Source organism: Hibiscus syriacus, unplaced genomic scaffold, assembly GCF_006381635.1.
Source record: "Hibiscus syriacus cultivar Baekdansim isolate YM2019G1 unplaced genomic scaffold, ASM638163v2 tig00111582_pilon, whole genome shotgun sequence".
NCBI classification, from domain to species: domain Eukaryota; kingdom Viridiplantae; phylum Streptophyta; class Magnoliopsida; order Malvales; family Malvaceae; genus Hibiscus; species Hibiscus syriacus.
Genome location: NW_024063126.1, coordinates 10,526,269 through 10,553,434, shown reverse-complemented (window position 1 = coordinate 10,553,434; position 27,166 = coordinate 10,526,269). Strand labels below are relative to the sequence as shown.

The 27,166-nt window shown below is 37.2% G+C and overlaps 1 protein-coding gene and 1 long non-coding RNA gene across 4 annotated transcripts; both read left to right on the top strand.

Moving 5' to 3' along the window:
- The first annotated feature begins 239 nt into the window (after positions 1 to 239).
- LOC120165341 lies at positions 240 to 27,166 on the top strand. 3 transcript variants are annotated; one of them, XR_005519805.1, is made up of 8 exons: positions 240 to 2,011; positions 2,602 to 2,737; positions 2,868 to 2,950; positions 3,331 to 3,569; positions 4,225 to 4,311; positions 4,756 to 4,855; positions 5,271 to 6,392; positions 6,609 to 6,948. XR_005519805.1 is itself a non-coding variant. In XM_039174886.1 (8 exons), the coding sequence occupies exons 1-8, from the start codon at positions 263 to 265 to the stop codon at positions 26,135 to 26,137; spliced, it is 2,937 nt and encodes a 978-aa protein (XP_039030817.1). In that variant the 5' UTR covers positions 240 to 262; the 3' UTR covers positions 26,138 to 27,166. The 3 variants fall into 3 exon arrangements, 2 of the variants coding, with proteins under 2 accessions (XP_039030817.1, XP_039030816.1); XM_039174886.1 differs by lacking the exon at positions 6,609 to 6,948 and adding an exon at positions 25,850 to 27,166 and having other exon boundaries at positions 5,271 to 5,525; XM_039174885.1 differs by lacking the exon at positions 6,609 to 6,948 and having other exon boundaries at positions 5,271 to 6,526.
- Positions 23,379 to 25,739, top strand: LOC120165343. The gene is made up of 4 exons (XR_005519806.1): positions 23,379 to 23,501; positions 24,396 to 24,481; positions 25,197 to 25,239; positions 25,597 to 25,739. It is a non-coding gene; the product is annotated as an uncharacterized LOC120165343 (long non-coding RNA).

The following is a 27,166-nucleotide window of genomic DNA, read 5'->3' as shown; positions in this document are numbered from 1 at the left end:
GTGGGTAAGCCTGGAAGACCACGGAAGGTACAGGAGAATAGTGAGTTTGAGAAGAAGACACTTGAGCGGCAAGTAGGAGAGAATGATTGCCCAGATGGTGAAGTCAGGAAGAAGATCAAGCGCAAGCCTGGGAGACCACCCAAGGTACCAGGTAATGATAGTTATGTAAAGAAAGGATTTACTAAAGAACCAGGGAGCTTTGACGGGGATGTGAGTAAGGAGTCAAAAGGTAAGCGTGGTAGACCACCGAAGGTGCGCAAGCATGGAAGACCGCGGAAGGTGCAGGGAATGTGGGTTTGAGAAGAAAGAAATTAAAATTGAAGCAGAAGAGAGTGATCAGTCTAATGTTGGTGGCATTAAGAAGTTAAATCGTGCTCGTGGGCGTGGCAGATCAGTAAAGGGGCAGAGGACTTTGGCGGTTGAGAAGGAAGCAGATGTGGTTAAAGCAGGAGAGAGTTATCACTCTGATGTTTTGGCAAGGAAGGAAGCAAACCACAAGCATGAGTCACCACCCAAGATGAATTTTGATTATGGGGTTGAGATGAAAGCTGTTGATGCGGAAATGGGAGTGGGCAATCACTTTGATTGTGAGTCTAGGAAGAAGGTCATGCATCAGCGTGGGAGACCACCCAATGTGCAGGGCAATGAGGGGTTACTGAATAAACGAGTTGAGTTGGAAAGGGAAGGGATTGATCAATGTAGTAGCAAGGTAAAGGAAGGTGTGCTCCGTAAGCAAGGAAGACCAGCAAAGGTGCAGGGTGGTAATAAGGGTTTGAAGGGGAGGGTTATAGATGGGAGAAAAAAGGTGGGTGGGCTAAGAAGAGGCAGAAAGAAGTTGAGGGGTAATTTAAAGTTTAATATGCCTGCTAATACTTCATATTCAGAGAAGAGACTGATTGGGAAAGAATCAAATCTTAAGAGGTCTGCTAATAAGGATTTATTTGATGATATGGAAAAGAATGAGAGCAAAGCTTCACTAATTGTGGAAGTGGAAGGCAATGAAAAGAGAGTAAAGAAAGCAGGGGATGAAGGTGAACTTAGAAAGTCAGAAGCAAAACAAGCTTTGAGAGATCGAATAGTGAATATGCTAAAAGAAGCAGGTTGGACAATTGTTTACAGGCCTCGGAATAAAAGAGAGTACAATGATGCAGTGTATGTTAATCCTGAAGGAAATACTCACTGGTCAGTTACCCTGGCCTACAGGGTGCTTAAAAACAATTATGAGAATGGTGACCCTAAGGCTTGTCCAAATGGCTTTGTATTTACTCCAATTCCTGAAGAGGAACTTAGCATCCTTAAAAGAATAGTTCAAAAGAAAAGGGTTGGAAAAAAGAAGCCAAAAGGGGAGGATGATGGACTAGTTAAAAAGAAAATGAATAAACGAAAAAGGAAATGGAAGGAAAATGAGAAAAAGAAAAAAAAGAAGCTTCATGAAGGGGAAAACTCTGATGGTTCATTACAAAGGGGAACACAAGTGTCATGCAAGAAGCGTAAGCTACAGCAGACACAAAAGAGAAAGCAGTATGCTTTGTTGGCCCGCAACTCAATGGATGGAGCTGGATCTGATAATGATGGTTATATGCTATATGATGGTAAGCGGACCCTGCTTTCTTGGATGATTGATTCGGGAACTGTTCCACAGGATGGGAAAGTGGAATGTTTGATTCAAAAAAGAACACGTACTAGTGAAAGTAAGTCTGGTAGGATAACTAGGGATGGAATCCAATGCAACTGCTGTAGTGATGTCTTCGCCATTGCAGAATTTGAAATTCATGCGGGGAGCAAAGTTCATCAACCTTTCCAGAATATATGTTTAGACACAGGAGTCTCCCTGTTGCAATGCTTATTAGATGCATGGAACAAACAACAGGCTGAACGTAAGGGCTTCCATTTTGTGGATTTTGGTGAAGATCCAAATGACGATACCTGTGGTATTTGTGGGGATGGTGGTGATTTGATCTGTTGTGATAGTTGCCCATCAACATTCCATCAAAGTTGCTTAGGTATAGAAGTAAGTCCTTGTTGCCATGTCTTTATTACATGCATATGGGGTCTAGCTCCTTTCCCAGCTTTTAATTTCTCTGAATCAGTTTTTCATTACTATTGCACATGAAAGGAAGGGAAAATGTTTGATAATTTTATGTTACATTTAGCAGAGAATGAAATCTATTTTATTAAGGGGATTTGGTGTGTGTATAACGTTAAGACAATTTGCTAAGTTCAACCTCTGCTAAAATTCTCTTATTTACAACTTGCAGTCTGCCTGGAATATCTTTAGTTCATATTTTGTTTTCCCTTCTTTGCTGTGGACCCTAATAGTGTAGGGCAAAGAGTGACTGAAACTTAGAACAACAAGCATATATTGGAACTTATGCTCAGAATTCTTTCTTGAAGGCTTTTGGAAAGGGATTTCTTTGTCGAAGTTCACAATATGAATCATTTGTGAAAAGTAGTAAGAAGGAAACCTGTCCGAGAATTCTATTTCAATATTTTGCCTTTTTCTGGAGTTACATGCAGATGCATATTTTAGTTTCAGTGAAAATTGAAATCTTGATCATGCTTAATCCTACTCTTTTTCTGATTTTCTTTTATTTGTCCCAGGCATTCCCTTCAGGTAGCTGGAACTGTGTCTACTGTACATGCAAATATTGTGGGTTGGTTGGGAATATGTGTCAAAGTGGCAATGATGAGGATACATATCCTACAGTTCTAACATGCCAGTTATGTGAAGAAAAATGTATGCCTTTGTTAAGTTCAAAGCTGTTGTGTTTATATGTTTATTGTTGATTCCCTTGACCTTTATTTTAAATACTGGTGTCACCATTATTTTCCTTATGCCATTCATTTCTGAAGGACTTTTTTAATAGATCATGAACCTTGTATTCAGCCAATGGATGCTTTTGATGATGATTCGAGTAGTGCGTTCTTTTGTGGGAAGAGATGCAAAGAGGTACAATTTTAGTTGGTAATTGATATAGTTGTGCCACGAGGAATTTGTAGTGATTTGCTAGATTTGTAAAATATAGTTTTAATTGCTATTTTATGTTGTCAGTTAAGCAATCTGATGGTATGAAATGGTTGTGGTTCTCGCTTTGTCAAATTTAAGAGGGGTTGTCTCTATTTCTTAAGCAGTGGTCTAACTCTTTATCTACTAGGGATGTTTCAGTTATTGAACTCGGCCACTAATCTGATCCCATCTTGTGCATTATGGTTAGCAAGAATGGGAAGGGGGAGCCCCATAGTATTGTGTGTATTATGTTTAACCCTTTTGAAGGAGTGTTGTCTATTTTTCATGTTTCGAAGTTAATCTTGAAGCTTCTTTTTTTCTAGTTGTTTGAGAGACTTCAGATGCTAGTTGGGGTTAAACATGAACTTCCAGAAGGCTTCTCATGGACCCTTGTTCAGCGCTTTGATATCAGATCAGATGTTTGTCTCAATGAAGCATATCAAAATGTTGAATCAAATTCAAAGCTAGCTGTTGCATTATCAGTGATGAATGAGTGCTTTTTGCCTCTTGTTGACCACAGAAGTGGGATCAATCTGATTCATAATATCGTCTATAATTTTTGGTATGTGTTCTATCACTACTTGAGTCTATATTACATTCTTGAAGAAAACTTGGTTCTTCTAATTATGATGTGAAAAGTATGGTTTTATTTTTTTAGCTTGGTGCAGTATGCATTGTCTTCGTTTTTTTAATTCTTTTGTGGGTTTTGGCAATTACGATTTGTGCAGAACTTTCTTTCTTCAATATCCCTAATTTGAAGTTAGATATGTATAAGGATGCATATGTTGTCGAAGAAAAATGATCTTACTGCATAGAAGTTTAGAGAAGATCTTTGTGCAATGCTGTACCCTTGCCCTAGGTCTGCAAATTTAGAGGATGTTAAATTTAATGAACAAAACAGCATTAAATGTGTAGATAAAAACAATCTGAGCAGGCAACATATGTGGTGATGGCTTAATGTAACATTTATACATTATAATAGTTACTATAACCATGTGAAACGTAAGGCTTCCATTTTAACAGATTGGCATGGGTAATTCTATTGTGCTCTAGTGGTACTATTCTTTGTGATGTGAACATCTGGGAGACAACCTAATGCCTATATTTATGGTGAAGTGATATTTGATTTTTCTGCACAATTGTTGTTGCTGTGATTTTGAAATTGAACAAAACCAAGACATTCTTATTTCAGGTGAATTATCTCCTTTTGTACTCAGGTCAAACTTCACTAGGTTAAACTACAGTGGTTTTTACACAGCAATTCTAGAAAAGGGGGATGAGATTATTGCTGCAGCATCCATCAGGTAATACTTTTGTACTTAGTTTATTGCGAATTATTGGATAGAATATGTGGAAACAATGTCTTTACATTTGAAGAATATTGTATAAGATATCCATCCAATCATACCAACTCATCCGATTGAACACTCTTGATTGCCATCCTTTTGTCCTCTGTTAGCTTCCAGTACATATTTACATTTTAAGCTATTTTGTTCAGTTATCCCCCTATCCAAATTGCCACTAGCCCACTAATAGTTGAATATACTGAGACTGAAGATTTGACGCATTGTAGTTTGTTTAATATTCTTAAATACAATTAATTAATGGTACATAATCACCATTACCTGTGTAATACTGAGTATTGTATATTTGTTTCTCATAAACTAATAAACCTGCCCACTCACGTAACTGTTGTGCTTGTTTTCTTAAATGCTAATGATTACAATTTTTTAATTATGGGCTAACAGGATCCATGGAAACCTGTTAGCTGAAATGCCTTTCATTGGGACGCGGTATGCTTATAGGCGTCAAGGGATGTGTCGCCGGCTTCTATGCGCAATTGAATCTGTATGTCTGAATCATTATTCTGTTTATCTTTTTATATTTTCATTTTGTATTATACTGCTGGAGTCTTAATTACATTTTAAAGAATTTTTATATCTACAAGTTTATTTTGTATGTATGACTAAATGTTATACAGCATGGCACTTCCTGCCAGAGTATATTCCGGGGGGGGGGGGGACGGGGGTGGATTACTTAATGATTAGATTATTTTTTTTAGAAAAGAAGACATTATGACCATATATCAAATTACTTTTCCCCTCAACCTAGTGATACAAGATAATTCACAGGTGACATGCATTCAATGGACTGTGGGTATGCCTGAAAAGAGTAATGGTGATGTGAAATTAGGCTATTTTGATTTTAATTAATGTATTTCACCCGGATTTCATTTTTCATGTTTCTTGTCCCCTAATTTCAGGCCCTCAGCTCCCTGAATGTTGAGAAATTGGTCATACCTGCAGTACCGGAAGTGAGGGAAACATGGACTTCTGTTTTTCGTTTCGAACCACTAGAAGCTGCATGGAAGCCAAAGATGAGGAACATGAATATGTTGGTCTTTCCTGGTGTGGATATGTTACAGAAACCATTGCTGACACATGTTACAGAGGAGTGGAAAATGGATGAGATGTCCTATAAATCTGGAGAGAAATGTTCGGTTGCGTTTGATTTGAATGTTTCTGCTGAGAGTTCTGCACCTGAAACAGATGATAAAAATGAACCTGCTGTTGAATCTACAATGCCGCATCCTGATGGCACCTCGAAACATGAGGGTTCTGTCAAAGACTCTGATAATATTGTCCATGTTGACAATGAAGTGGCAGTTATTTTTCATGTGCCAAAGGATGCTAGTAAGGAAGTTACTAATGGTTTTAATGGTACAGTTCAGATATCTGAGGATGCAAATAACACGAAGCATCATGGGAATTTAGAAGTAGATATGGTAGAATGTGTTTCTGATTTTGGCAAGACAGTATTTCAGTCTGAAGAAGCAAAAAATTCCCATGCTGTTTCCAAAGATGTGACCAACCAAACTTCTCTATCATCACCTGAAAGTGCACAACATGCTTTGAATGGCCATTTTGATGTTGCATCCAATGTCAGTAAATGTGGTCCTTCCCTACAGGTTGGTGTCTCGACTCCAATCGATTTAAATTCTCATGCTAGCGTTGGTTTGCAATGATACTCCAAAAAAAGGGAACTTGCAGCGGTGCATGCACATGTCCAGAAATGTTGTCTGTCGGTTCTGAGGTTGCCATTGTTAGCATCCATGATTAGAGAAACATCAACTGCAACAGAGTCTGATATAGCTTTACTAATGACCCGGATGAATACCAAATCTGAAGCTTCTCTTATCAAGTCCTCAAGTTTACCATGATTCTGGATCTTAACTCGAATTATAATTCTGGAGTGGCTCTTCACGTGCATTTGTCGAGGGTGAATAACACTCGAATCTGAGATGAGAGTTTTGCCTAACCAAGCTCCCTTTTACCTTTATCTCTGGCAGAGATCCGGATATTTTTAATGGCAACTACTAATCAAGGTACTAGAGTTCTGTATGCTCGGTATAGATTTTTTTTTTATGGTAGGAATTTTGGAAGAATTAACCTTTGGATCCTGGATTATGGATGCAATGGTAGACCAGCTTTAGGGATGCACGATAATTATTTTTGTTATGTGCAGTATACGCCAATAGTATTCTCTAGCTTAAACTCCATTGAAGTTTTTGTATATTAAAAGTCTCCTTTTCCTCTTTAAGTGCTTCATCCGGTGGCTGGCCATAAATTCGAGCTCCCAAAGGTTGCAGATGTGCCGTGTTTACAAGCTCGTCCGCTGCACAATTCATCTCTCGGTACACACATGGTAAATTCGTACCACCCATTGCCAATGCTTGCTTCACAGACGATGAATGGCACGAAGGTCAGGATTAAACTGATCAACATTATCACCATTTACAATCACCTGAACTGCAGCAAGGTTGCCCAATTCGAGCATGACTTGATTGAATCCAACTGCTCTTGCTTGTCGGAGGCCTTGGAACGCTCCCTATAATTCCACTTCTAAGATGCCACACCATCCCAAATTCTTGGTAAACCCAAAAGTCCAACTTACCTCATGGTTGCACTGATAGGGATGGACATATGTCAGGATTTTGACTGATAAAAATATACCCCACTTGAAATCTGGGTTTACCGGGTTTAGGTTTATTTCACTCAACACCCGACTTGCCTTTTGACTTGATACAAATGTGTGTGTGTGTGTGTGGGTTTATTTCACTCAACACCAGACTTGCCTTTTGACTTGACACAAATGTGTGTGTGTGTGTGACTCTGGCCAATTTAAACTCACCAACACATCTCATGCAAGCCACATATATCCCAAGCAGTATACTCATAGACATAGTCAAATAACATACAATTATGTTCAGGGACGGATCATGATTTTATATAAGGGGCAAATTTATAAAATTTTACATGTAAAAATATATTAACAATAGAAAATATAAAGAAAATACTTAAAATATATGATAATTTAGAATTTTTATAGAGACAATTGCCTCTATTTGTCCCTCAATTTATCTCTGATTATGATTAGACCTAGAGGTGTACAAAAAATTCGAATATCTGATTTTGCGTAAAAAAAATATTCGAAACCGAATTTGGGAAAAATCAGTTTTTTTAAAACCGGATCGGATATTTTAAAATCGGATAGTATAACCGGTTTGGGAAAAAATTGGACGACTGGATTTTTTACCGGATTAAAAACCAGTTGAAAAAAAAGGAAAAAAAACCTGGTTTTTTATCCGGAAAAAAATCCGGTATGGGGTTTAAAAAATTAGATGACCGGATTTTTTACCGGATTAAAAACCGGTTTTTTTCAAACAGAAACCGGTTACATCATCCGGCCCTCCAAACCGGTTATGATCCGAACCGGTTTTTTTATAAATCGATTTTTGGGCTTAGTGAAAAAACCATATCGATTTTTATCTGATCCGGATCGGATTTAAATCCGGCTATGTGCATCTCTAATTAGACCAAAGCATCCAACAAACAACTCCAAATATCAAATCCTAGTCACTCTTAAGAGCATAATTTGATGCATTTGATAACAACTATTATCTACAGAATTTTAGGTGCATAAAAAAATAAATCCTAGTCACTCTTAAGAGCATAATTTGATACATTTGATAACAACTATTATCTACAGAATTTTAGGTGCATAAAAAAAATAAAGTTTATAACTTTAAAAGTCCGAGTCTCTTTTATTACTAAAATAAATGGGACAAAATAAAAACATTAGTATTGGTTACCACAAATAATGATGAGAATAACAATAATATAACTATTATGTCGTAGTAAAATTTTCATTATATTATTCTTTTCGAAAATAGGAAGTAGAACTCGCATGGTATTTTTCTTTTCGAATATAGGAGGTGGAACACACATATGAAAAATTATTTTATGAACTATTTTTATCATGTCATCAATTATCTTATAAACCCTTCTTATTATATCATTCGTGATCCCAACCACTATAAATTCTCCATCTTACCCTTTTTCATCCATATTACTAATAATTTAAAATTAACTTTTAAATAACCATTCACTTTTATATTTACATGAAAACAAATTGAATATTCGTCCTGTGAAAAAAGTGACATGGAGGGAAAATGGATAAGATGTATATTTTTAATGATTTAGGATTATAGATGATGTGGTGTGATCTGTGTGGAAGTTTATACAATAACTTTTCTTGTACATTTGTAATTAATGAAATTGTGACATGTGAAAAATTATAAGAAAAAAAGTTTTAAAAAAATAATTTTCCATCTCATCCTCCATACAAACATAGAATGCCATTTGGGTTAAGTAGGGCTTATTTAGCTACAAAATAAGTATGAGGGCTTATTTGAATATAGTGTTGTAGTTTGAGGGCTTTTTTTTTTTAGTATATTAGCCTTTTTTTTATTTGGGTAAACTTTTATTCTCTTTTTTATTTGTTGTTGGGATTAATTCCAGCAACTTTTGATTTTCAATTAAGGATAAACGGAAATCATGCGCAAAAATGGAGGGGAAAATGAAAATGAAGAGGAATGAACAATATGAAAAGACAATATTACCCTTCAAACTCGGTGGTTTTAGTGCGCGTGCAAGTAACCAACCTCTCTAATTAGCCAAACTAAAAGCAAAGCTCCCACAATAGAGAGACCCCAAAATCCCTCTTCTCTAAACCCTCCACCTCTAAATAATCCCCAAAACCATTTGAAACGTCATTGGAGCGACCTTCTGCTTTCTACCGGACCATAATATAACACGACGCCGTTGTACGATAGGATCCCGCTCAGTCGGCTGCATTGGTAGTAAGGTACGTGATCACTTTCCGCCGGTTTTGATACGACTCTTTGGCACTCTTTCTATTTTAAGATTTTTCCCCCATTGATTTCTTCTGGTTTTTGAATTTCAGGGTCTTGAGTTTAGAGTTTCTCGAGATTCTTTTAAGTAGTTTGAGTTTAGAAACAGGTTGGAAAAAAGAAGCCAAAAGGGGAGGATGATGATACAAAAGATGTGAGCAAGTTAAAAAGAAAATGAACAAACGAAAAAAGGAAATGAAAGGACGCTGAGAAAAAGAAAAAACAGAAGCTGCTGAAAAAAAAGCTTCATAAAGAGGAAAATTCTGATGGTACAATACAAAGGGGATCACAAATGTCTAGCAGAAAGCGTAAGCTACAGCAGACACAAAAGAGAAGGCAATACGCTTTGTATTGAAAAGTCAAAGATTGGTGTGCATAAATGCACCGAAAGTTGCTGCAAATTGATTGAAAAATTTCCACCGAAAATTAAGCAGCTTTTGTTGAAAATGTGAAAGGGTAAAATACCCAATTTAGTCACTTTACTTTTAGGGTATTTACAAGTTTAGTCCTTAAGCTTCAACTATAAATACCCTAGCTCATTTAGCTTCAAAATCATCCCAAAGCATTCTAGCTTTCTTCCAATACTAGAGAGATTTTAGAGAGTTTCTTGAGAGTTGTTTTCTCTTTTTTATCTAGAGAGAATTATCATTGTTTTCTTCTTGGTAGATCGAGAGAGGTTGTAATTCATATTTTCTCATAGTGAAATTCTTCTACCGTTGCCCGTGGTTTTTACCCTAAATTTTTAGGGGTTTTCCACGTAAATTTTGTGTCTCTTTTATCTTCATTTTTATTTTCTCAAATTATCAGTTGCGATTTTGCTCTATCCGATAGCCGTCTTCCGCAAAAATTGGTATCCGAGCTAGATTAGAGTGTGTAATATCTGCTTATTGTATTTGTGGTTGCCACCAAAATGTGGATCCTCCAAACATAAGAAAATAAGAAGTTATTACCCATTCTTTGAAGGTTCCAGAGAACTATTCACGATAGTGAAATAGTGGGAGCTATCCGTAAAAGAAGCTATGACAACGAAATTTGATATTGAAAAATTCAATGGGAGAAATTTCTCATTGTGGAAATTGAAGATGAAGGCCATCCTAAGGAAAGACGGGTGTCTAGCAGCTATCAATGAAAGGCCGGTGGATTTCGCAGATGACATCAAATGGAACGAGATGGACGGGAATGCTATGGCAAACTTTCATCTAGCATTAGCAGATGAAGTATTGTCAAGCATCGAGGAGAAGAAGACAGCTAAGGAGATATGTGATCATCTCACCAAATTGTACGAGGCCACATCGTTGCACAATAAAATTTTTCTTAAGAGGAAATTGTACACTATCCGTATGCCAGAATCTACTTCAGTGACGGAGCACTTAAATACACTGAACACTTTATTTTCTCAACTTACATCCTTAAGCTGTAAAATAGGAGAACAGGAACGTGCTGAACTTCTACTTCAAAGTCTACCGGATTCGTATGATCAACTCATCATCAACTTGACAAACAATAATGTCACTAGTCTAGTCTTCGATGACGTTGCAGCAGTTGTTCTACAAGAAGAAAATCGGCGCAAGAACAAGGAAGACAGACAAGTAAATCTGCAACAAGCAGAAGCATTGACAACGATGACAACGATGAGAGGGAGATCAACAGAACGTGGCCAAAGCAACAGTCACAAACATGGTAGATCGAAGTCGAGGAGCAAGAAGAATTTAAAGTGTTACAATTGTGGAAAGAAGGGTCACTTGAAGAAGGATTGTTGGAGTCTAAATAAAAACTCCAATCCACAAGGCAATACTGCAAACACTTCAGATGATGGAGATGTTCTATGTTGTGGAGCGTCAACCACCGTGGAAGGCAGAAAAAGATTTGCAGATATATGGCTCATTGATTCGGGAGAGACATATCACATGACCTCAAGAAGAGAATGGTTCCATTATTATGAACCTGTCTCAGGAGGATCTGCGTATAGTTACAATGATCATGCCTTAGAGATTGTTGGAGTGGGAACCATCAAATTGAAGATGTATGATGGAACAATTAAAGTTGTTCGAGATGTGCGGCACGTGAAAGGCCTAAAGAAAAATTTATTATCCTACGGATTGTTGGATAATAATGCAAGCAAGATTGAAACACGAAAAGGAATCATGAAGGTGTTCCGTGGAGCGCTTGTGGTGCTGAAAGGCGAAAAAATAGCTGCAAACTTGTACATGCTGAAGGGAGAGACTTTGGTAGAAGCAGAAGCCTCTGTTTCCTCATGTAGTTCAGATTCGGCAATGCTATGGCATCAGAAACTTGGACACATGTCAGAACAAGGAATGAAAGTCCTTGTGGAGCAAAAGCTACTTCCAGGCTTAACAAAGGTATCACTTCCTTTGTGTGAGCATTGCATAACAAGTAAGCAACACCGGTTGAAATTCAACACATCAAATTCTAGAGGCAAAAGTGTTCTAGAATTGGTTCACTCTGACGTATGGCAAGCACCAGTAACGTCCGTAGGTGGAGCAAAATACTTTGTCTCATTTATTGATGACTACTCCAGGAGATGTTGGGTGCACCCTATTAAGAAGAGTCAGACGTGTTTTCAACTTTCAAAAAATTCAAAGTGCGGGTGGAACTTGATTCTGGAAATAAGATCAAGTGTTTCAGAACAGATAATGGAGGAGAATACACAAGCGAAGAATTTGATGACTTTTGCAGGAAAGAATGCATCAAAAGATAGTTCACAGTGGCGAACACTCCTCAACAAAATGGAGTGGCAGAGCGGATGAACAGAACCTTGTTAGAAAGAACAAGAGCAATGTTAAGGGATGCAAGCCTAGAAAAATCATTCTGGGCAGAAGCAGTCAATACCGCCTGTTATTTAGTGAATCGAGCTCCATCAACTGCAATAGAGCTGATGACACCAATGGAGATGTGGACTGGTAAACCAGCTGATTATTCAAACCTCCATATATTTGGAAGTATTGTGTACGTGATGTACAACGCCCAAGAAATTTCAAAGCTGGATCCAAAATCCAGGAAATGCAAATTCTTGGGGTATGCTGATGGAGTAAAGGGGTATCGCTTGTGGGATCCCACTGCCCGTAAAGTGATCATCAGCAGGGATGTCATCTTTGTAGAAGATAAGCTATAAAGAAAAGAAGATGATGATAGCACTGAAAAGTCAGAGACTACGCAGATACATGTGGAAAAAGAGTTTGAACAAGGAGATTCTTCTGAAGCAGAACCAACACATGATGAACAAGAACCAGAGAGTTATGAAGCTCCAACAACTCGTCAATCAGATCGTGTGAGAAGACGTCCCAATTGGCACTCAGATTATGTTAAAGAATGTAATATTGCATACTGTCTTTTAACAGAGGACGGTGAGCCATCAACATACCAGGAGGCAATAAACAGCTCAGATGCTTCACTGTGGATGATGGCAATGCAAGAAGAAATCGAAGCCCTTCATAAAAATAATACATGGGACCTTGTGCCATTACCACAAGGAAGGAAGCCAATTGGTAACAAATGGGTCTTCAAAATCAAGAGAAATGGTGACAATCAAGTTGAGAGGTATCGTGCAAGACTGGTGGTCAAAGGATATGCTCAAAAGGAAGGTATTGATTTTAATGAAATATTTTCTCCTGTGGTTCGACTAACAACAATTCAAGTAGTTTTAGCAATGTGTGCTACATTGAACTTACATCTAGAGCAACTAGATGTTAAAACAGCTTTTCTTCATGGAAATCTTGAAGAAGAGATTTATATGCTCCAGCCTGAAGGTTTTGAAGAAGACGAAAAGAAGAACTTGGTTTGCAGGTTGAACAAATCTCTATACGGTCTAAAGCAGGCGCCGAGATGTTGGTATAAGAGATTTGATTCATTCATTATGTGCCTTAGATACAACAGACTTAATGCTGGCCCTTGTGCTTATTTCAAGAGGTATGGTGATAATGATTTTGTTATATTGCTGTTGTATGTGGATGACATGTTGGTTGCAGGACCCAACAAAGATCATATTGAAGAATTGAATGCACAACTAGTTAGGGAATTTGAAATGAAAGACTTGGGATCAACAAACAAGATTCTAGGGATGCAAATTCACCGAGACAGAAGTAATAGGAAGATTTGGCTTTCACAAAATAATTACTTGAAGAAGATCTTGTCACGATTCAGCATGCAAGATTGTAAGCCAATTTCTACCCCTCTTCCTATTAACTTCAAATTATCCTCCAGTATGAGTCCTAGCAGTGGAAAAGAGAGGATGGAGATGTCTCGAGTACCGTATGCATCAGTAGTGGGAAGCTTAATGTTCGCTATGATATGCACAAGACCAGACATTGCACAAGCAGTGGGAGTGGTTAGTCGGTACATGGCGAATCCAGGCAAAGAGCATTGGAATATTGTAAAGAGGATCCTCAGATACATCAAAGGAACCTCAAATGTTGCATTATGTTACGGAGGATCAAACTTACTAATCAATGGTTATGTAGATTCTGACTATGCAGGGGATTTGGATAAAAGCAAATCTACTACAGGATATGTGTTCAAAATTGCTGGTGGAGCTGTAAGCTGAGTTTCAAAATTGCAGTCAGTTGTGGCTACATCCACAACAGAGGCAGAATATGTAGCAGCTACACAAGCCAATAAAGAAGCAATTTGGTTGAAGATGCTATTGGAGAAGCTTGGGCACAATCAAGAGTATGTCTCTATGTTTTGTGACAGTCAAAGCGCCTTGCATTTAGCAAGGAATCCAGCATTTCATTCAAGGACAAAACACATACGAGTTCAGTACCATTTCATTCGTGAAAAGGTGGAAGAAGGGACGATAGATATGCAGAAGATCCATACCAAAGACAACATAGCAGATTTCATGACGAAGGCGATCAATACTGATAAATTTACTTGGTGTCGATCCTCCTGTGGCCTGTCAGAGACGTAAGCAACATGATGGTACAAGGTAGAAAGAATGGTGTGAAGATATGATTGTTCCAATCAAATCTTCAAGTGGGAGATTATTGAAAAGTCAAATATTGGTGTGTATAAATGCATCGAAAGTTGCTGCAAATTGATTGAAAATTTTCCACCGAAAATTAAGCAGCTTTTGTTGAAAATGTGAAAGGGTAAAATACCCAATTTAGTCACTTTACTTTTAGGGTATTTACAAGTTTAGTCCTTAAGCTTCAACTATAAATACCCTAGCTCATTTAGCTTCAAAATCATCCCAAAACATTCTAGCTTTCTTCCAATACTAGAGAGATTTTAGAGAGTTTCTTGAGAGTTGTTTTCTCCTTTTTATCTAGAGAGAATTATCATTGTTTTCTCCTTGGTAGATCGAGAGAGGTTGTAATTCCTATTTTCTCATAGTGAAATTCTTCTACCGTTGCCATTTTACCCTAAATTTTTAGAGGTTTTCCACGTAAATTTTGTGTATCTTTTATCTTCATTTTTATTTTCCCAAATTATCAGTTGCGATTTTGCTCTATCTAATAGCCGTCTTCCGCAACACTTTGTTGGTCCGCAACGCAATGGATGGAGCTGAATCTGATGATGATGATTATGTGCTATATGATGGAAAGCAAACTCTGCTTTCTTGGATGATTGATTTGGGTACTGTTCCACGGGATGGGAATGTGGAGTATTTGATTAAAAAAAGAACACGTACTCATGAGAGTAAGTCTGGTAGGATAACAAGGGATGGCATCCAATGCAACTGTTGTAGTGATGTCTTCACCATTGCAGAATTTGAAACTCATGTGGGGAGCAAAGTCCAAAGACCTTTTCAGAATATACGTTTAGATACAGGAGTTCCCCTGTTGCAATGCTTATTAGATGCATGGAACAAACAACAGCAGTCTGAACGTAAGGGCCTCCATTTTGTGGATTTTGGTGGTGAAGACCCAAATGACGATACCTGTGGTATTTGTGGGGATGGTGGTGATTTGTCTGTTCCGATAGTTGCCCATCAACATTCCATCAAAGTTGCTTAGATATAGAAGTAAGTACTTGTTACGATGTGTCTTTATCATGTGCATATGGGATCTAGCTCCCTTTCCCAACTTTTAATTTCTCTGCTTCAGTCTTCCAGTACTGGAGCACATGAAAGAATCAGAAAATGCTTAATATTTTTTTATACATTTAGCAGACAATGAAATCTATTTGATTAATGGGATTGGGTGTGTAAGAATGCCAATACGTTTCTGTATAGTCATGTTAAGACTATCACTAAGATCAACCTCTACTAAACTATCAGGTTACTTTCTCATTTACAGCCTGCTGTCTGCCTGGACTATCTTTCTTTCATACTTTTTGTTTTCCTTTCTTTGCTATGGGCCTTGGTATGTAGAGCAAAGGGTGACAGGAACCTAGATCAACAAGCATAGATTGAAACTTATGCTCAGAATTCTTTGTTGAAGGCTTTTGGAAAGGAATTTCTTTGTTGAATTTACTTCAATACAAATCTTTTCTGAAAAGTAGTCAGAAGGAAGCCTGTGTCTGAGAATTCTATTTCTATGTTTTTTCTTTTTGGAAGTTACATGTAGAAGTAATTTTGAGTTTCAGTGAAAGTTGAAATCTTTATTATACTTAATATACTCTTTGATTTTCTTTTCTTTGCCACAGGCAACTGGAATTGTGTCTACTGTACATGCAAATATTGTGGGATGGTTGGAAATACACATCAAAGGGGTAAAGATGACGATGCAGTTCATACAGTTCTAACATGCCATTTATGTGAAGAAAAATGTATGCCTTTGTTAAGTTCCAAGATGTTTTTAAATGTTGATTGCCGATTCCCATTGACCTTTATATTTAATTTTGGTGTCGTTATTATTGTTCTTACTATCACATGCAATTCATTTCTTAAGGAATTTTTTTGGGTAGATCGTGAGCCACGTATTCAGCCAATGGATGCTTTTGATGACGATTCAAGTAGTGCATTCTTTTGTGGGAAGAGATGCAAAGAGGTATAATTTTAGTTTGCAATTGATATAATTGTGCCGAGGAGAATTTGTGGTGGTTTCCTAGATTTGTAAATATAATTTTAATTGCTATTTTACACTGTCAGTTAAGCTATGCCTTCTGGTATGAAATGATTGTGATTCTCACTTTGTCAAATTTAATGAGGGTTGTCTCTATTTCTTAACCAGGAGCCTAACTCTTAATCTACTATAGATGTTTCAGTTATTGAATGCAGACACTAAATTGATCCAATTGTCTGCAATATGTTTAGCAAGAATGAGAAGGGAGCCCATATTGTTTTGTTCATTCAGCCGATTTATGGCTCTCTTTGGGAGCTACTTATTTGCACACGTGTTATGCTGGCTTTAAATATGTAGAATACATTAATACCCCACCCTTTTGGGGGGTTATTTTTCATGTTTCTTAGTTGATCTTTAAAGGGTTTTTTTTCCTTTGGGTTTTTTCTAGTCGTTTGAGAGACTTCAGAAGCTAGTTGGGGTTAAACATGAACTTCCAGAAGGCTTCGGATGGACCCTTGTTCAGCGCTTTGAAATCAGTTCAGATGTTTGTCTCAATGAAGCATATCAGAAGGTTGAATCAAATCCAAAGCAAGCTGTTGCATTATCTGTGATGGATGAGTGCTTTTTGCCTCTTGTTGACCACAAAAGTGGGCTCAATCTGATTCATAATATTGTCTATAATTCTTGGTATATGTTCCATCTGTACTTAAGTTTATTGCATTCTTGAAGAAAACTCTTCTTTTCCTTCTGTCGGAACCGTCTTTCGGTTGAGCCCGAAATTAGGACTTTGACTTAGGAAAATGTATTGGAGTCGCCACTGACCATTTTAAAACAAATTTAGGTGGGTCGGACACCGTCTTACCTGATCTGCGTTGTACTAGAAACATATCGAGTTCGGGAGTCGGTTACGGTCAAGGAAAGATTAACACTCTTGAACCACCCTTTCGGTACCAATTAATTCGCTGGTTGTCTTTAATTACGAAAATTAATAATTTAAATTGAAATTTAAAAAACCCGATTCGAGTTACTCACCTTTGATTGGTTGAAATTACTACTGAAAATGCCAAAAAGCGTTAGGTGATAAAATAAACAAGAGGGGAAAAATTCTAAGATAAAATAAGTAGTAGAGATAATTAAAAGTTAGTAAAAAAAGAAAATAAACAAAAAAATAAAATAAAATGAATAAAGTAAAAAAAGTAAGAGGGTTAGTTAAAAAATAAACTAAAAATAAGAATAAACTATAAAAAATATTTAAACTTAAACCGTGAAAGGAAAAATAATAATAAATAAAACAGAAATGATTAAATTAAAATAAAAGTAAAATAAAGAATCTAAAGTAAAAACAAATGCAACTAGTGACCAAATTGAAAGAAATAAAAGCATAGCTCCAGAGCTACAAATGTGAAACTCTATAATGACTAGTGTCCTAATTAAACAAAAAAATCTATGAAACTAAAATAAACCCTTATTTCACGTGTGAATTCTGGATTTAAATTGTGCTTTCTCCTCCTCTTTTGCTTTCTTCACTGCGGCACATCTCCACCGCGGCACATCTTCACCATTGTTTTTGCACCAAAGAAGCTCAGAACGACATGAGAAAGGTCGAAGAAGCTTCGTCGGGAAATGGGTATCTCTCATCTCTGGTTATTTTTCACTTTGTTCGAGACCCCCTAAATGTTTCTGATTTTTCTCTCGTCTTTTTCGTCGATTATTCTTGTGTGTAGATCGTGTTTCCCCCCTCGAATGGGTTCGATTACATGTATTTATAATGAGGAAAAACATTATTTTTAGCTCTGACTTTTAGAGTTTTATTTGGCCTAAATCACTGCTTGGTTGTGAATGAGTCACTTTGACTCACGTTATTGATGGTGAGAAACAGACGGCGTGAAGATCAGGTTTGTTGACTGAGCGGTTGTATAAGCCATGGGCAAGAGGTCAAAAATTGGTGTTCACAACTGCCCCTCTTTGTTCTTTTTCGTGTAACGAAAAATAGACAAAGATAAAAAGACACAAATTTTCGTTCAGTAGAGTTAAAAATTGACTCTAATATTTCAATTAAGAATAACTCCCTGACGAATTGAGTTGTGGATGGCTCCTCCGTTGCGAAGTCGAGTCCATCTTGGAATAATATGGAATTGAAGTCGTAGTTCGGGATTTGAATCAGGATGTGACTTCTCGTTGCCAAATTGTAGTCAACTTCGGTCTTCTTCTCGGTTTAAAGGACTTGGTTTGAAAATTTGACTGGAAAATAGTTTCTTGATGTGTCATCGAGCTGAATAGAATCGAACTCGAAGGGTCTTCGTTGACATATAGCTTTTCTCGACTTAAGCTATGCTGTCGGGAAACGGTTTTTTTGTTATTGAGGTACGGTTAACCCGAGTCTTCTTCTCGACTTGAAAACCTCGATTGTAATCGGACAATAGTGTGATTGGGGTGTCATCGAGCTGAATGGAACCGAACTCGACAATTTTATTGACAGATAGCCATTCTTTCCTTGAGCTATGGTGTAAGCTTGATTTGCCTCTGAGTTGAATGTAATCGAACTCGAAGGTCTTTAACATATAGCCCTTCTCGACTTAAGCTATGCTGCAAATGATGGTGCCTTTGAGCAGAGTGTAATCGAACTCGAAGGTCTTTGATTGGCAGATAACCCTTCTTGACTTAAGTTATGCTGCAAATGTTGGTGTCTTTGAGCTGAGTGTAATCGAACTCGAAGGTCTTTGGTGACAGATAACCCTTCTAGCCTTGAGTTATGCTGTAAATGATGTGCCCTCGAAGCTGAGTGTAATCGAACTCAAGGGTATTTGGCAGATAGCCCTTCTCGACTTAAGCTATGCTGCAAATGATGTACCTTGGAGCTGAACGTAGTCAAACTCGAAGATCTTTGGTTGGCAGATAACCCTTCTCGACTTAAGTTATACTGCAAATGATATGCATTAGAGTTGAGCGTAGTCGAACTCGAAGGTCTTTTGGTTACAGATAACCCTTCTCGACTTAAGCTATATTGCAAATGATGTGCCTTGGAGCTGAGCGTAGTCGAACTTGAAGGTCTTGGTGAAGATACCCTTCTAGCCTTGAGTTATGTGTAAATGATGTGCCCTCGAAGCTGAGCGTAGTCGAACTCGAAGGACTTTGGTGGGCACGATAGAGTTGAGCGTAGTCGAACTCGAAGGTCTTTTGGTTACAGATAACCCTTCTCGACTTAAGCTATATTGCAAATGATGTGCCTTGGAGCTGAGCGTAGTCGAACTTGAAGGTCTTTGGTGACAGATAACCCTTCTAGCCTTGAGTTATGTTGTAAATGATGTGCCCTCGAAGCTGAGCGTAGTCGAACTCGAAGGACTTTGGTGGGCACGATTCCCTTCGTGAAGTTGATACCGTAGATGACCCATTCTTTGTGAAGTTCAGCCTCAAATTGGATATCATTCGTCGTGAAGTTGAAATCCAAATATTTGTGCTGTTTCGAGGCCAATATCCTTCGTTGTGAAGTTGAAATCCAAATATTTGGGTTGTTTCGAAGTCAATATCCTTCGTCGTGAAGTTAAAATTGACTCTAAAACTGGAAAGTTGTTTGTTGACAGTTAGTCGCCCCTTCGCTGTGAAGTTGAGCTTGTGTTGTCTCGAGTCTAATATCTTTCGCTGTGAAGTTGAAATTGACTCTGAATGAAACTGAAAAGTTGTTTGTTAACAGTCAGGCGCTCTTCATTGTGAAGTTGAGCTTGTGTTGTCTCGAGTCCAATATCCTTCACTGTGAAGTTGAAATTGACTCTGAATGAAACTGAAAATTTGTTTGTTAACAGTCAGTCGCCCTTTCGCTGTGAAGTTGAGCTTGTGTTGTCTCGAGTCCAATATCCTTCACTGTGAAGTTGAAATTGACTCTGAATAAAACTGAAAATTTATTTGTTGACAGTCAGTCGCCCCTTCGCTATGAAGTTGAGCTTGTGTTGTCTCGAGTCCATTTGTTCAAGTTCTATAAGCTTCTCTAACAAAGGTAGTGCATAAATATCGGTCTAAAAATGAAATTCTTGAGTGCTCGCGTGAAATTGACTATAACAGGTGTTTCTTAACTCCCTTAGTCCATTTTTACCAAAAATTTCTTGCTTAGATAAATTTGGATTTAATTTGCCGTTATCTGGCTAGCTGAATCCATAAAGCAGGGGCGTTAAAAAGATAATAATGTCATATGCAAAAGGATGCCCCATGTTGTCCGCACCATATGAAAAGGAAAAGACTATATCGGTTAATTGCAAGAGCAGGGTACGGTGTTTGAGGGTATATTCTGGGTAAGGTCAAAGTCCTTGTTTTAAATCATGTTACTTTGTCAAAGATTTATAACTTTGAACTATTTACAGAGTTTCTTATTTCAGTTGATATTCAAAGAATTGCAAGTTTGCAAATGTGATTCATTGCGTCATCATTAAAGTAACATAAATTTACTCAAATGTTCTTACAAAAACTTGAGAAAAAAATGAAAAAACAAACTCAAACAGAATGCCTCAAATGATGAAATGATTTTCCTCACTTGGATGCCCCCAAGTTGTTAAAGTCGATCCAATTCTGATTACGCCTCTTCTACACGACTCTCTTGCATGCGTAACAGTTCTCAATTGTGTGCCCTGAAACACCACCGTGATACTCACAATGAGCATTTTCATCATACCATTTGAGGTATGGGGGCTTCATGGGTTCCACCGGGTATGGTGACACTATATGGGTGTCAAGAAGTTGTTGATAAAGTTCTTTATAGGTCATGAGAATAGGGTCAAAATGTTTTTTTTCCCTCCTTGGTTCTCTGGAATCTTGTTTCCATTTTCTTTTTTTTTCAGGCAGGTGTTATGCGGATGGGGTGTGTCCAACTCTTGTTAGTTAATGTGAATGAAAATTAAAAAAATGTGAAATATGCAAGAATGCATGATGCATGAAATGTTCGAGGCATTGATCCAAAAAATACGCCTGTTATTATGAATAATCCTTATTGGGGACAAAAATGTTTTATCTTTTAAGAGACAAAAATATCCTGACAGCTTTTGACATGTTGACTAGTCTTCTATATTCGTCTCTCACCGGTTGAATAACCTGTCGAACCGCTCTGGCTTCTCTGGATGAACCGTGCAAATGTTGAGTTGCTTTTTGTACTGGCCCAAGAAGTCTCGAATGACTGCATCTCTGGCATTTATCTTTTTTTGAACATGTTCCCAACGAATACGTCATTGGAGCCCTTAATTAATAGGAACTATGTGAAGTTCATTTGTCTGTTTCTTGAATTCTTCAGCAATGGTCTCCAATTTCAACTATCGTTTTGCCATTGTTGTCTTTGAAGTGACTCCCAAGATCAGTAACATTCATCTTGCCCCTGCAACCTCTGCCAATCAGTTCTTCAAAGATAGACCTTCATTGCTTGATGTAGACCCGGTTCATTCTAAGTTCTTTATAATGCAACAGAGTGATATACTCTTCAATTGTGGGCACCACGTCTTCTGGATTGAATATGACACATAGTCGCCTTGTAGAATGTCCTCTATATTTTCATCTCTTGTATTACAACCCCTTTGTCCATTAATACAAATTATTCATGTTTAACAAACACGTTTTTGGTGGATCAACACCTCTTTTAAATAATGTGAATTATGAGAACAAAATGAAAAGAGAACAAAAAAATTAAAAGAGTTAGTGAGGTAAATCAAAACAATAATAAAAATGAAAAACCCTATCCCACATGATATCTACCCCACATGCTTTAATTCTTACTCGGACATGATCTTTATCCCACATGCTAATTTCAAACAAATCCTAACCGCATATTTGTCTAGTTTGCATGCTTTGAACATAAAGTAAAGCAGGAAACAAAACAACCTAGGGTTTGGAATGAGGTTTTGGGGTGGGCTCTAATTCCTGTACTCCCGACATAGGTTCTAAAAAGGTACCCGAGTTCTCCTTGCTGGTGCCCCCTTGGGCTTGTCAGGCCCTTAGTCCTAAGCCCATTACAAGCTTATGTGGACTAAGTTAAACTCGAGAGGAAACATTCTCATATGCCCGCACGGTGAATAAATTCACACGAAGACATAAGGAATATACATCCCGAAGGTTACTTGCTAGGCCCGCACGGAGAATAAATTCTCACGAAGGTGTCATTTTCACCCCCACTTAAAAAGGGTTTGGAGCTCGGGTATAGAGCTTGAGATGAAATTTTCAAAAATCTGAAATCATTGAAAAAACTTCAGTACAACTATTTATTTGAAAAATAATCAAAGGTAAATAATTGGAATAGAATAAATAAATTAAAATTTAAACTTACCATTTTCGCATGAAAAGACAATCAGAAATTAATTTCGGCCTGACTCACTTATCTATCCCCAGAGGAGTCGCCAAGCTGTCGGAACTGTCTTTCGGTTGGGCCTGAAATTGGGACTTCGACTTAGGAAAATGTATTGGAGTCGCCACCGACCATTTTAAAACAAATTTAGGTGGGTCGGACACCGTCTTACCTGATCTGCGTTGTACTAGAAACATGTCGAGTTCGGGAGTCGATTACGGTCAAGGAATGATTAGCACCCTTGAACCGTCCTTTCGGTACCAATTAATTCGTCGGTTGTCTTTAATTGCGAAAATTAAAGATTTAAATTGAAATTTAAAAATCCCAATTCGAGTTACTCACCTTTAATTGGTTGAAATTACTACTGAAAATGCCAAAAAAATGTTAGATGATAAAATAAAAATAAATACGAGGGAAAAAATTCTAAGATAAAATAAGTAACAAAGATAATTAAAAGTTAGTAAAAAAGAAAATAAACAAAAGAATAATAATAAAATAAAGAAAATAAATTGAATAAAGTAAAAAAAGTAAAAGGGTTAGTTAAAAAAATTAAAAATAAGAATAAACTAAAAATAAAATAAAATAAAATATTTAAACTTAAACCGTGAAAGGAAAAAAAATAAATAAAACAGAAATGACTAAATTAAAATAAAAGTAAAATAGAGAGTCCAAAGTAAAAACAAATGCAACTAGTAACCAAATTGAAAGAAATAAAATTATATCTCCATATCTACAAATGTAGAACTCTATATGACTAGTATCTTAATTAAACCAACAAAATCTATGAAACTAAACAAATCCTTGTTTCACGCGTGAATTCTGGATTTAAATTGTGCTTTCTCCTCCTCTTTTGCTTTCTTCACTGCGGCACATCTCCACCGCGGCACATCTCTACCATCGTTTTTGCACCAAAGAAGCTCAGAACGACATGAGAAAGGTCGAAGAAGCTTCGTCGGGAAATGGGTATCTCCCCTCTCTGGTTATTTTTCACTTTGTTCGAGACCCCCTAAATGTTTCTGATTTTTCTCTCGTCTTTTTCGTCGATTATTCTTGTGTGTAGATCGTGTATCCCCTCGAATGGGTTCGATTACATGTATTTATAATGAGGAAAAACACTATTTTTAGCCTCGACTTTTAGAGTTTTATTTGGACTAAATCACTGCTTGGTTGGTTGTGAATGAGTCCCTTTGACTCACGTTGTTGATGGTGAGAAACGGACGGCGTGAAGATCGGGTTTGTTGACTGAGCGGTTGTATAAGCCGTGGGCAAGAGGTCGAAAATTGGTGTTCACACCTTCTAACTATGATGTGAAAAGTATGATTTGATCTTGTTGCTTGGTGCTGTACACACGTCGTCATTTATTCTTTTATCTTTTTGGGTTTTGCAACGAAGATATGAGAACTGCCTTTCTTCAATAGCTGGAATTTAAAGTTCAATACTCTGAGGAACCACATTTTGTTGAATAACTGTTACCTTACTGCTTAGAAGTTTAAAGAAGAATGTAGGAGACATTAAATAGAATGATGGCAAATGGCTCTAAATGTGTAGATAAAAACAATCAAAACAGACAACATATAAAGTGATGGATCGATGTGGCATTTATACATTATAGTAGTTACTATAGCAGTATGAAATGTTTAAAGGCTTCCATTTTAACAGATTGCCCTGGGTCATTCTTTTTGTGGTCGAGTGGTACTATTCTTTCTATGTGAATATCTGGGAGGCAACATAATGCCGTTATTTATGGTGAAGTGATATTTGATTTATCTGCACAAGTATATTTGCCGCGCTTTTGTTATTGAATAAGACCAAGAAATTCTCGTTTCAGGTAAATTATTAATCTCCTTTTGTTCTCAGGTCAAATTTCACTAGGCTAAACTACAGTGGTTTTTACACTGCTATTCTAGAGAGGGGGATGGGGTTATCGCTGCAGCATCCATCCGGTAATTCTTTCGTTTTTATTTCATTGGGAATTATAGAATAGAATATGTGGAAATAATGTCTTTACATTTGAAGAATGATAATATAAGATATCCATCGGGCCATTCCGACTCATCCCTTTAATCACTCTTGATCACCTTCCTTTTGTTCCTCTGCTGATAGCTTCTAGACATTTTCATTTTAAGCTATTTTGTTATCTCCCCATCCATGTAGCAACTATAGCCCGCTAATATGCGAATATACTGAGACTGACGATTTAAAAAACTTTGTTTTTTTACATATTCATGAATACCTTGTGCTCTGTTTGGAAACATGAATTTGAAAATTTGGATTTCATTTGCTATGTCAATAGCAAGAATGAAATGCATACATTATGAAGAATAGATTGAATATAGTATATTTGAAAAAGTATAAAAACATGGATCTATAAAATCCAAAATTATATTAGGCATTTCAAACTCACTACTATATAGGCATCTAACAAATCCATGGATTTGAGACAAAATAATGAATGCTACGTTTCTAACTATTTATTACTCAATTTGCACTATCATTTAAACCCAAATCTAAATCCAATTCTAAAATTCAAGTTTCCAAATGCTACCTGTTGCTTAGTAATATGGATTATAGTATATTTGTTGAGTATAAACTAATGAACCTGCTCAGTCTCCTAACTGTTGTACTTGTTTGGTTTAATCCTAATGATTACAATTATAGGCGTCAAGGGAAGTGTCGCTGTCTTCTTTGCGCAATTGAATCTGTATGTCTGACTCAATGTTCTCTTTGCTTCTTTCTATATTTTCAATTTGTATTAATTACATTTTTTTCTCATTTTGACATTTACATATTTTTTTTTTGGTAGGGTGGGGGTTACGTAATAGTTAGATTATATTTTCCAAGAGTAAACATTATGGCCGGATGTCAAATTACTTTTCCTTCAGCCTATTGATACAGGAAAATTCATAGGAGACTGGTATTTTATTCAAATATCTATAGGTATGCCTGAAAAGAGTAATACAGCTACTGTGATATAAATTAGGCTATTTTGATTTTAATTAATTTATTTCACCTGAACCTCATTTTTTATGTTTCTTTTTCTTTTCCCCTGATTTTTCAGGCCCTCAGCTCCCTGAATGTTGAGAAATTAGTCATACCTGCAGTCCCGGAACTGAGGGAAACATGGACTTCTGTCTTTAGTTTCGAACCACTAGAAACTGCATGCAAGCCGAAGATGAGGAACATGAATATGCTGGTCTTTCCTGGTGTAGATATGTTACAGAAACCTCTGCGGACACATGTTACGGAGGAGCAGATGACTGGTGAGGTGTCCTATAAATCTGGAGAGGTGTTTGGTTTCATTCGATTTGAATGTTTCTGCCGAGAGTCTTGCACCTGAAACAGATAATAGAAATGATGAACCCTCTGCTGTTGAATCTACAATGCCACTTCCTGATGACACCTTGAAACATACTTCTGATATAATGGCTGATACCATCAATCTTCCAGAGGCTGCTACTGTTTCTTCATCTTGCATTCCAGTACCTGAAGACAGGAAGCTGGAATTTGACTCAAAAAGCATATGTTCAGAGGGGAAAACTGATGAAAGCATTGTTAAACAGAGCCTTGATTCTAAGCATGAGAGTTCTGTCAAACACTGATAATATTGTCCATGCTGACAATGAAGTGGCAGTTGTTCATGTGTCAAGGGATTTTGATGAGGAAGTTGTCACATATGGTTTCGATGGCACAATTCAGATTTCTGAGGATGCAGATGGCATGGAGAAGAATAAGCATTCGAAATTACAGATGGTAGAATGTATTTCTGGTTTTGGTAAGACAGGCCTCGAGTCTGAAGAAGCAAAAACTTGCCATCCTATTGCCAAAGATGCAACCAACCAAACTTCTCCATCATCTCCACAAAGTGTGCGACATGCTGCAAATGGCCATTATGATGTTGCATCCAATGTCAGTCAAAGTAGTCCTTCCCGACATGGAGATGAGATGAATGCTTCCAGAGAAGTCTCAGTTCCAATTGATGAAAATTCTCATACTGATTGCAATGATACTTCCAAAAAGGAAATCTTGCTGCAGTGCATGTGCATGTCCACAGAGGTTGTCTCAGCAGATTCTGAGGTTGCCATTACCATCATTCCTGATCAGAGAAACATCAACTGCAACACAATCTGATATATCTGAAAGGTAATATAGTTGCTAATATGGCTCTGTTGAATATACCAAATCCCTGAAGTTGGATGTGATTCTGGATCTTAACACATTCTAAATTCTGAAGTGGCTCTTCACCATGTTTCTACCGTAGGAGTGAATCACACGTTAATCCGAGGTGATAATTTCTTTAACCGGTCTCGTTTTCGTTATATGCGGTCGAGTTCAAGTGTCCTTTTTGAATGGCAACTACTAATCAAGGTACTAGATTTCTGTATGCTCAGTATAGAATTTTTTATGGTACAAATTATGGAAGAATAAACAACTAGAGCCTGGATGATGGATGCCATTCACATGGCAAGCAGGCTAGCTTTAGGGATGCATTCGGTAATTCTTGTTGCTATGTACAGAGTACAGTATAGGCCAAAAGTATTGTCTAGAGTAGCTTAACGCCATTGAGGTTTTTGTATATTTTGTGACTGCCCCATGCACTTGGTTAAATGCAAGATTTCATCATTGAGATC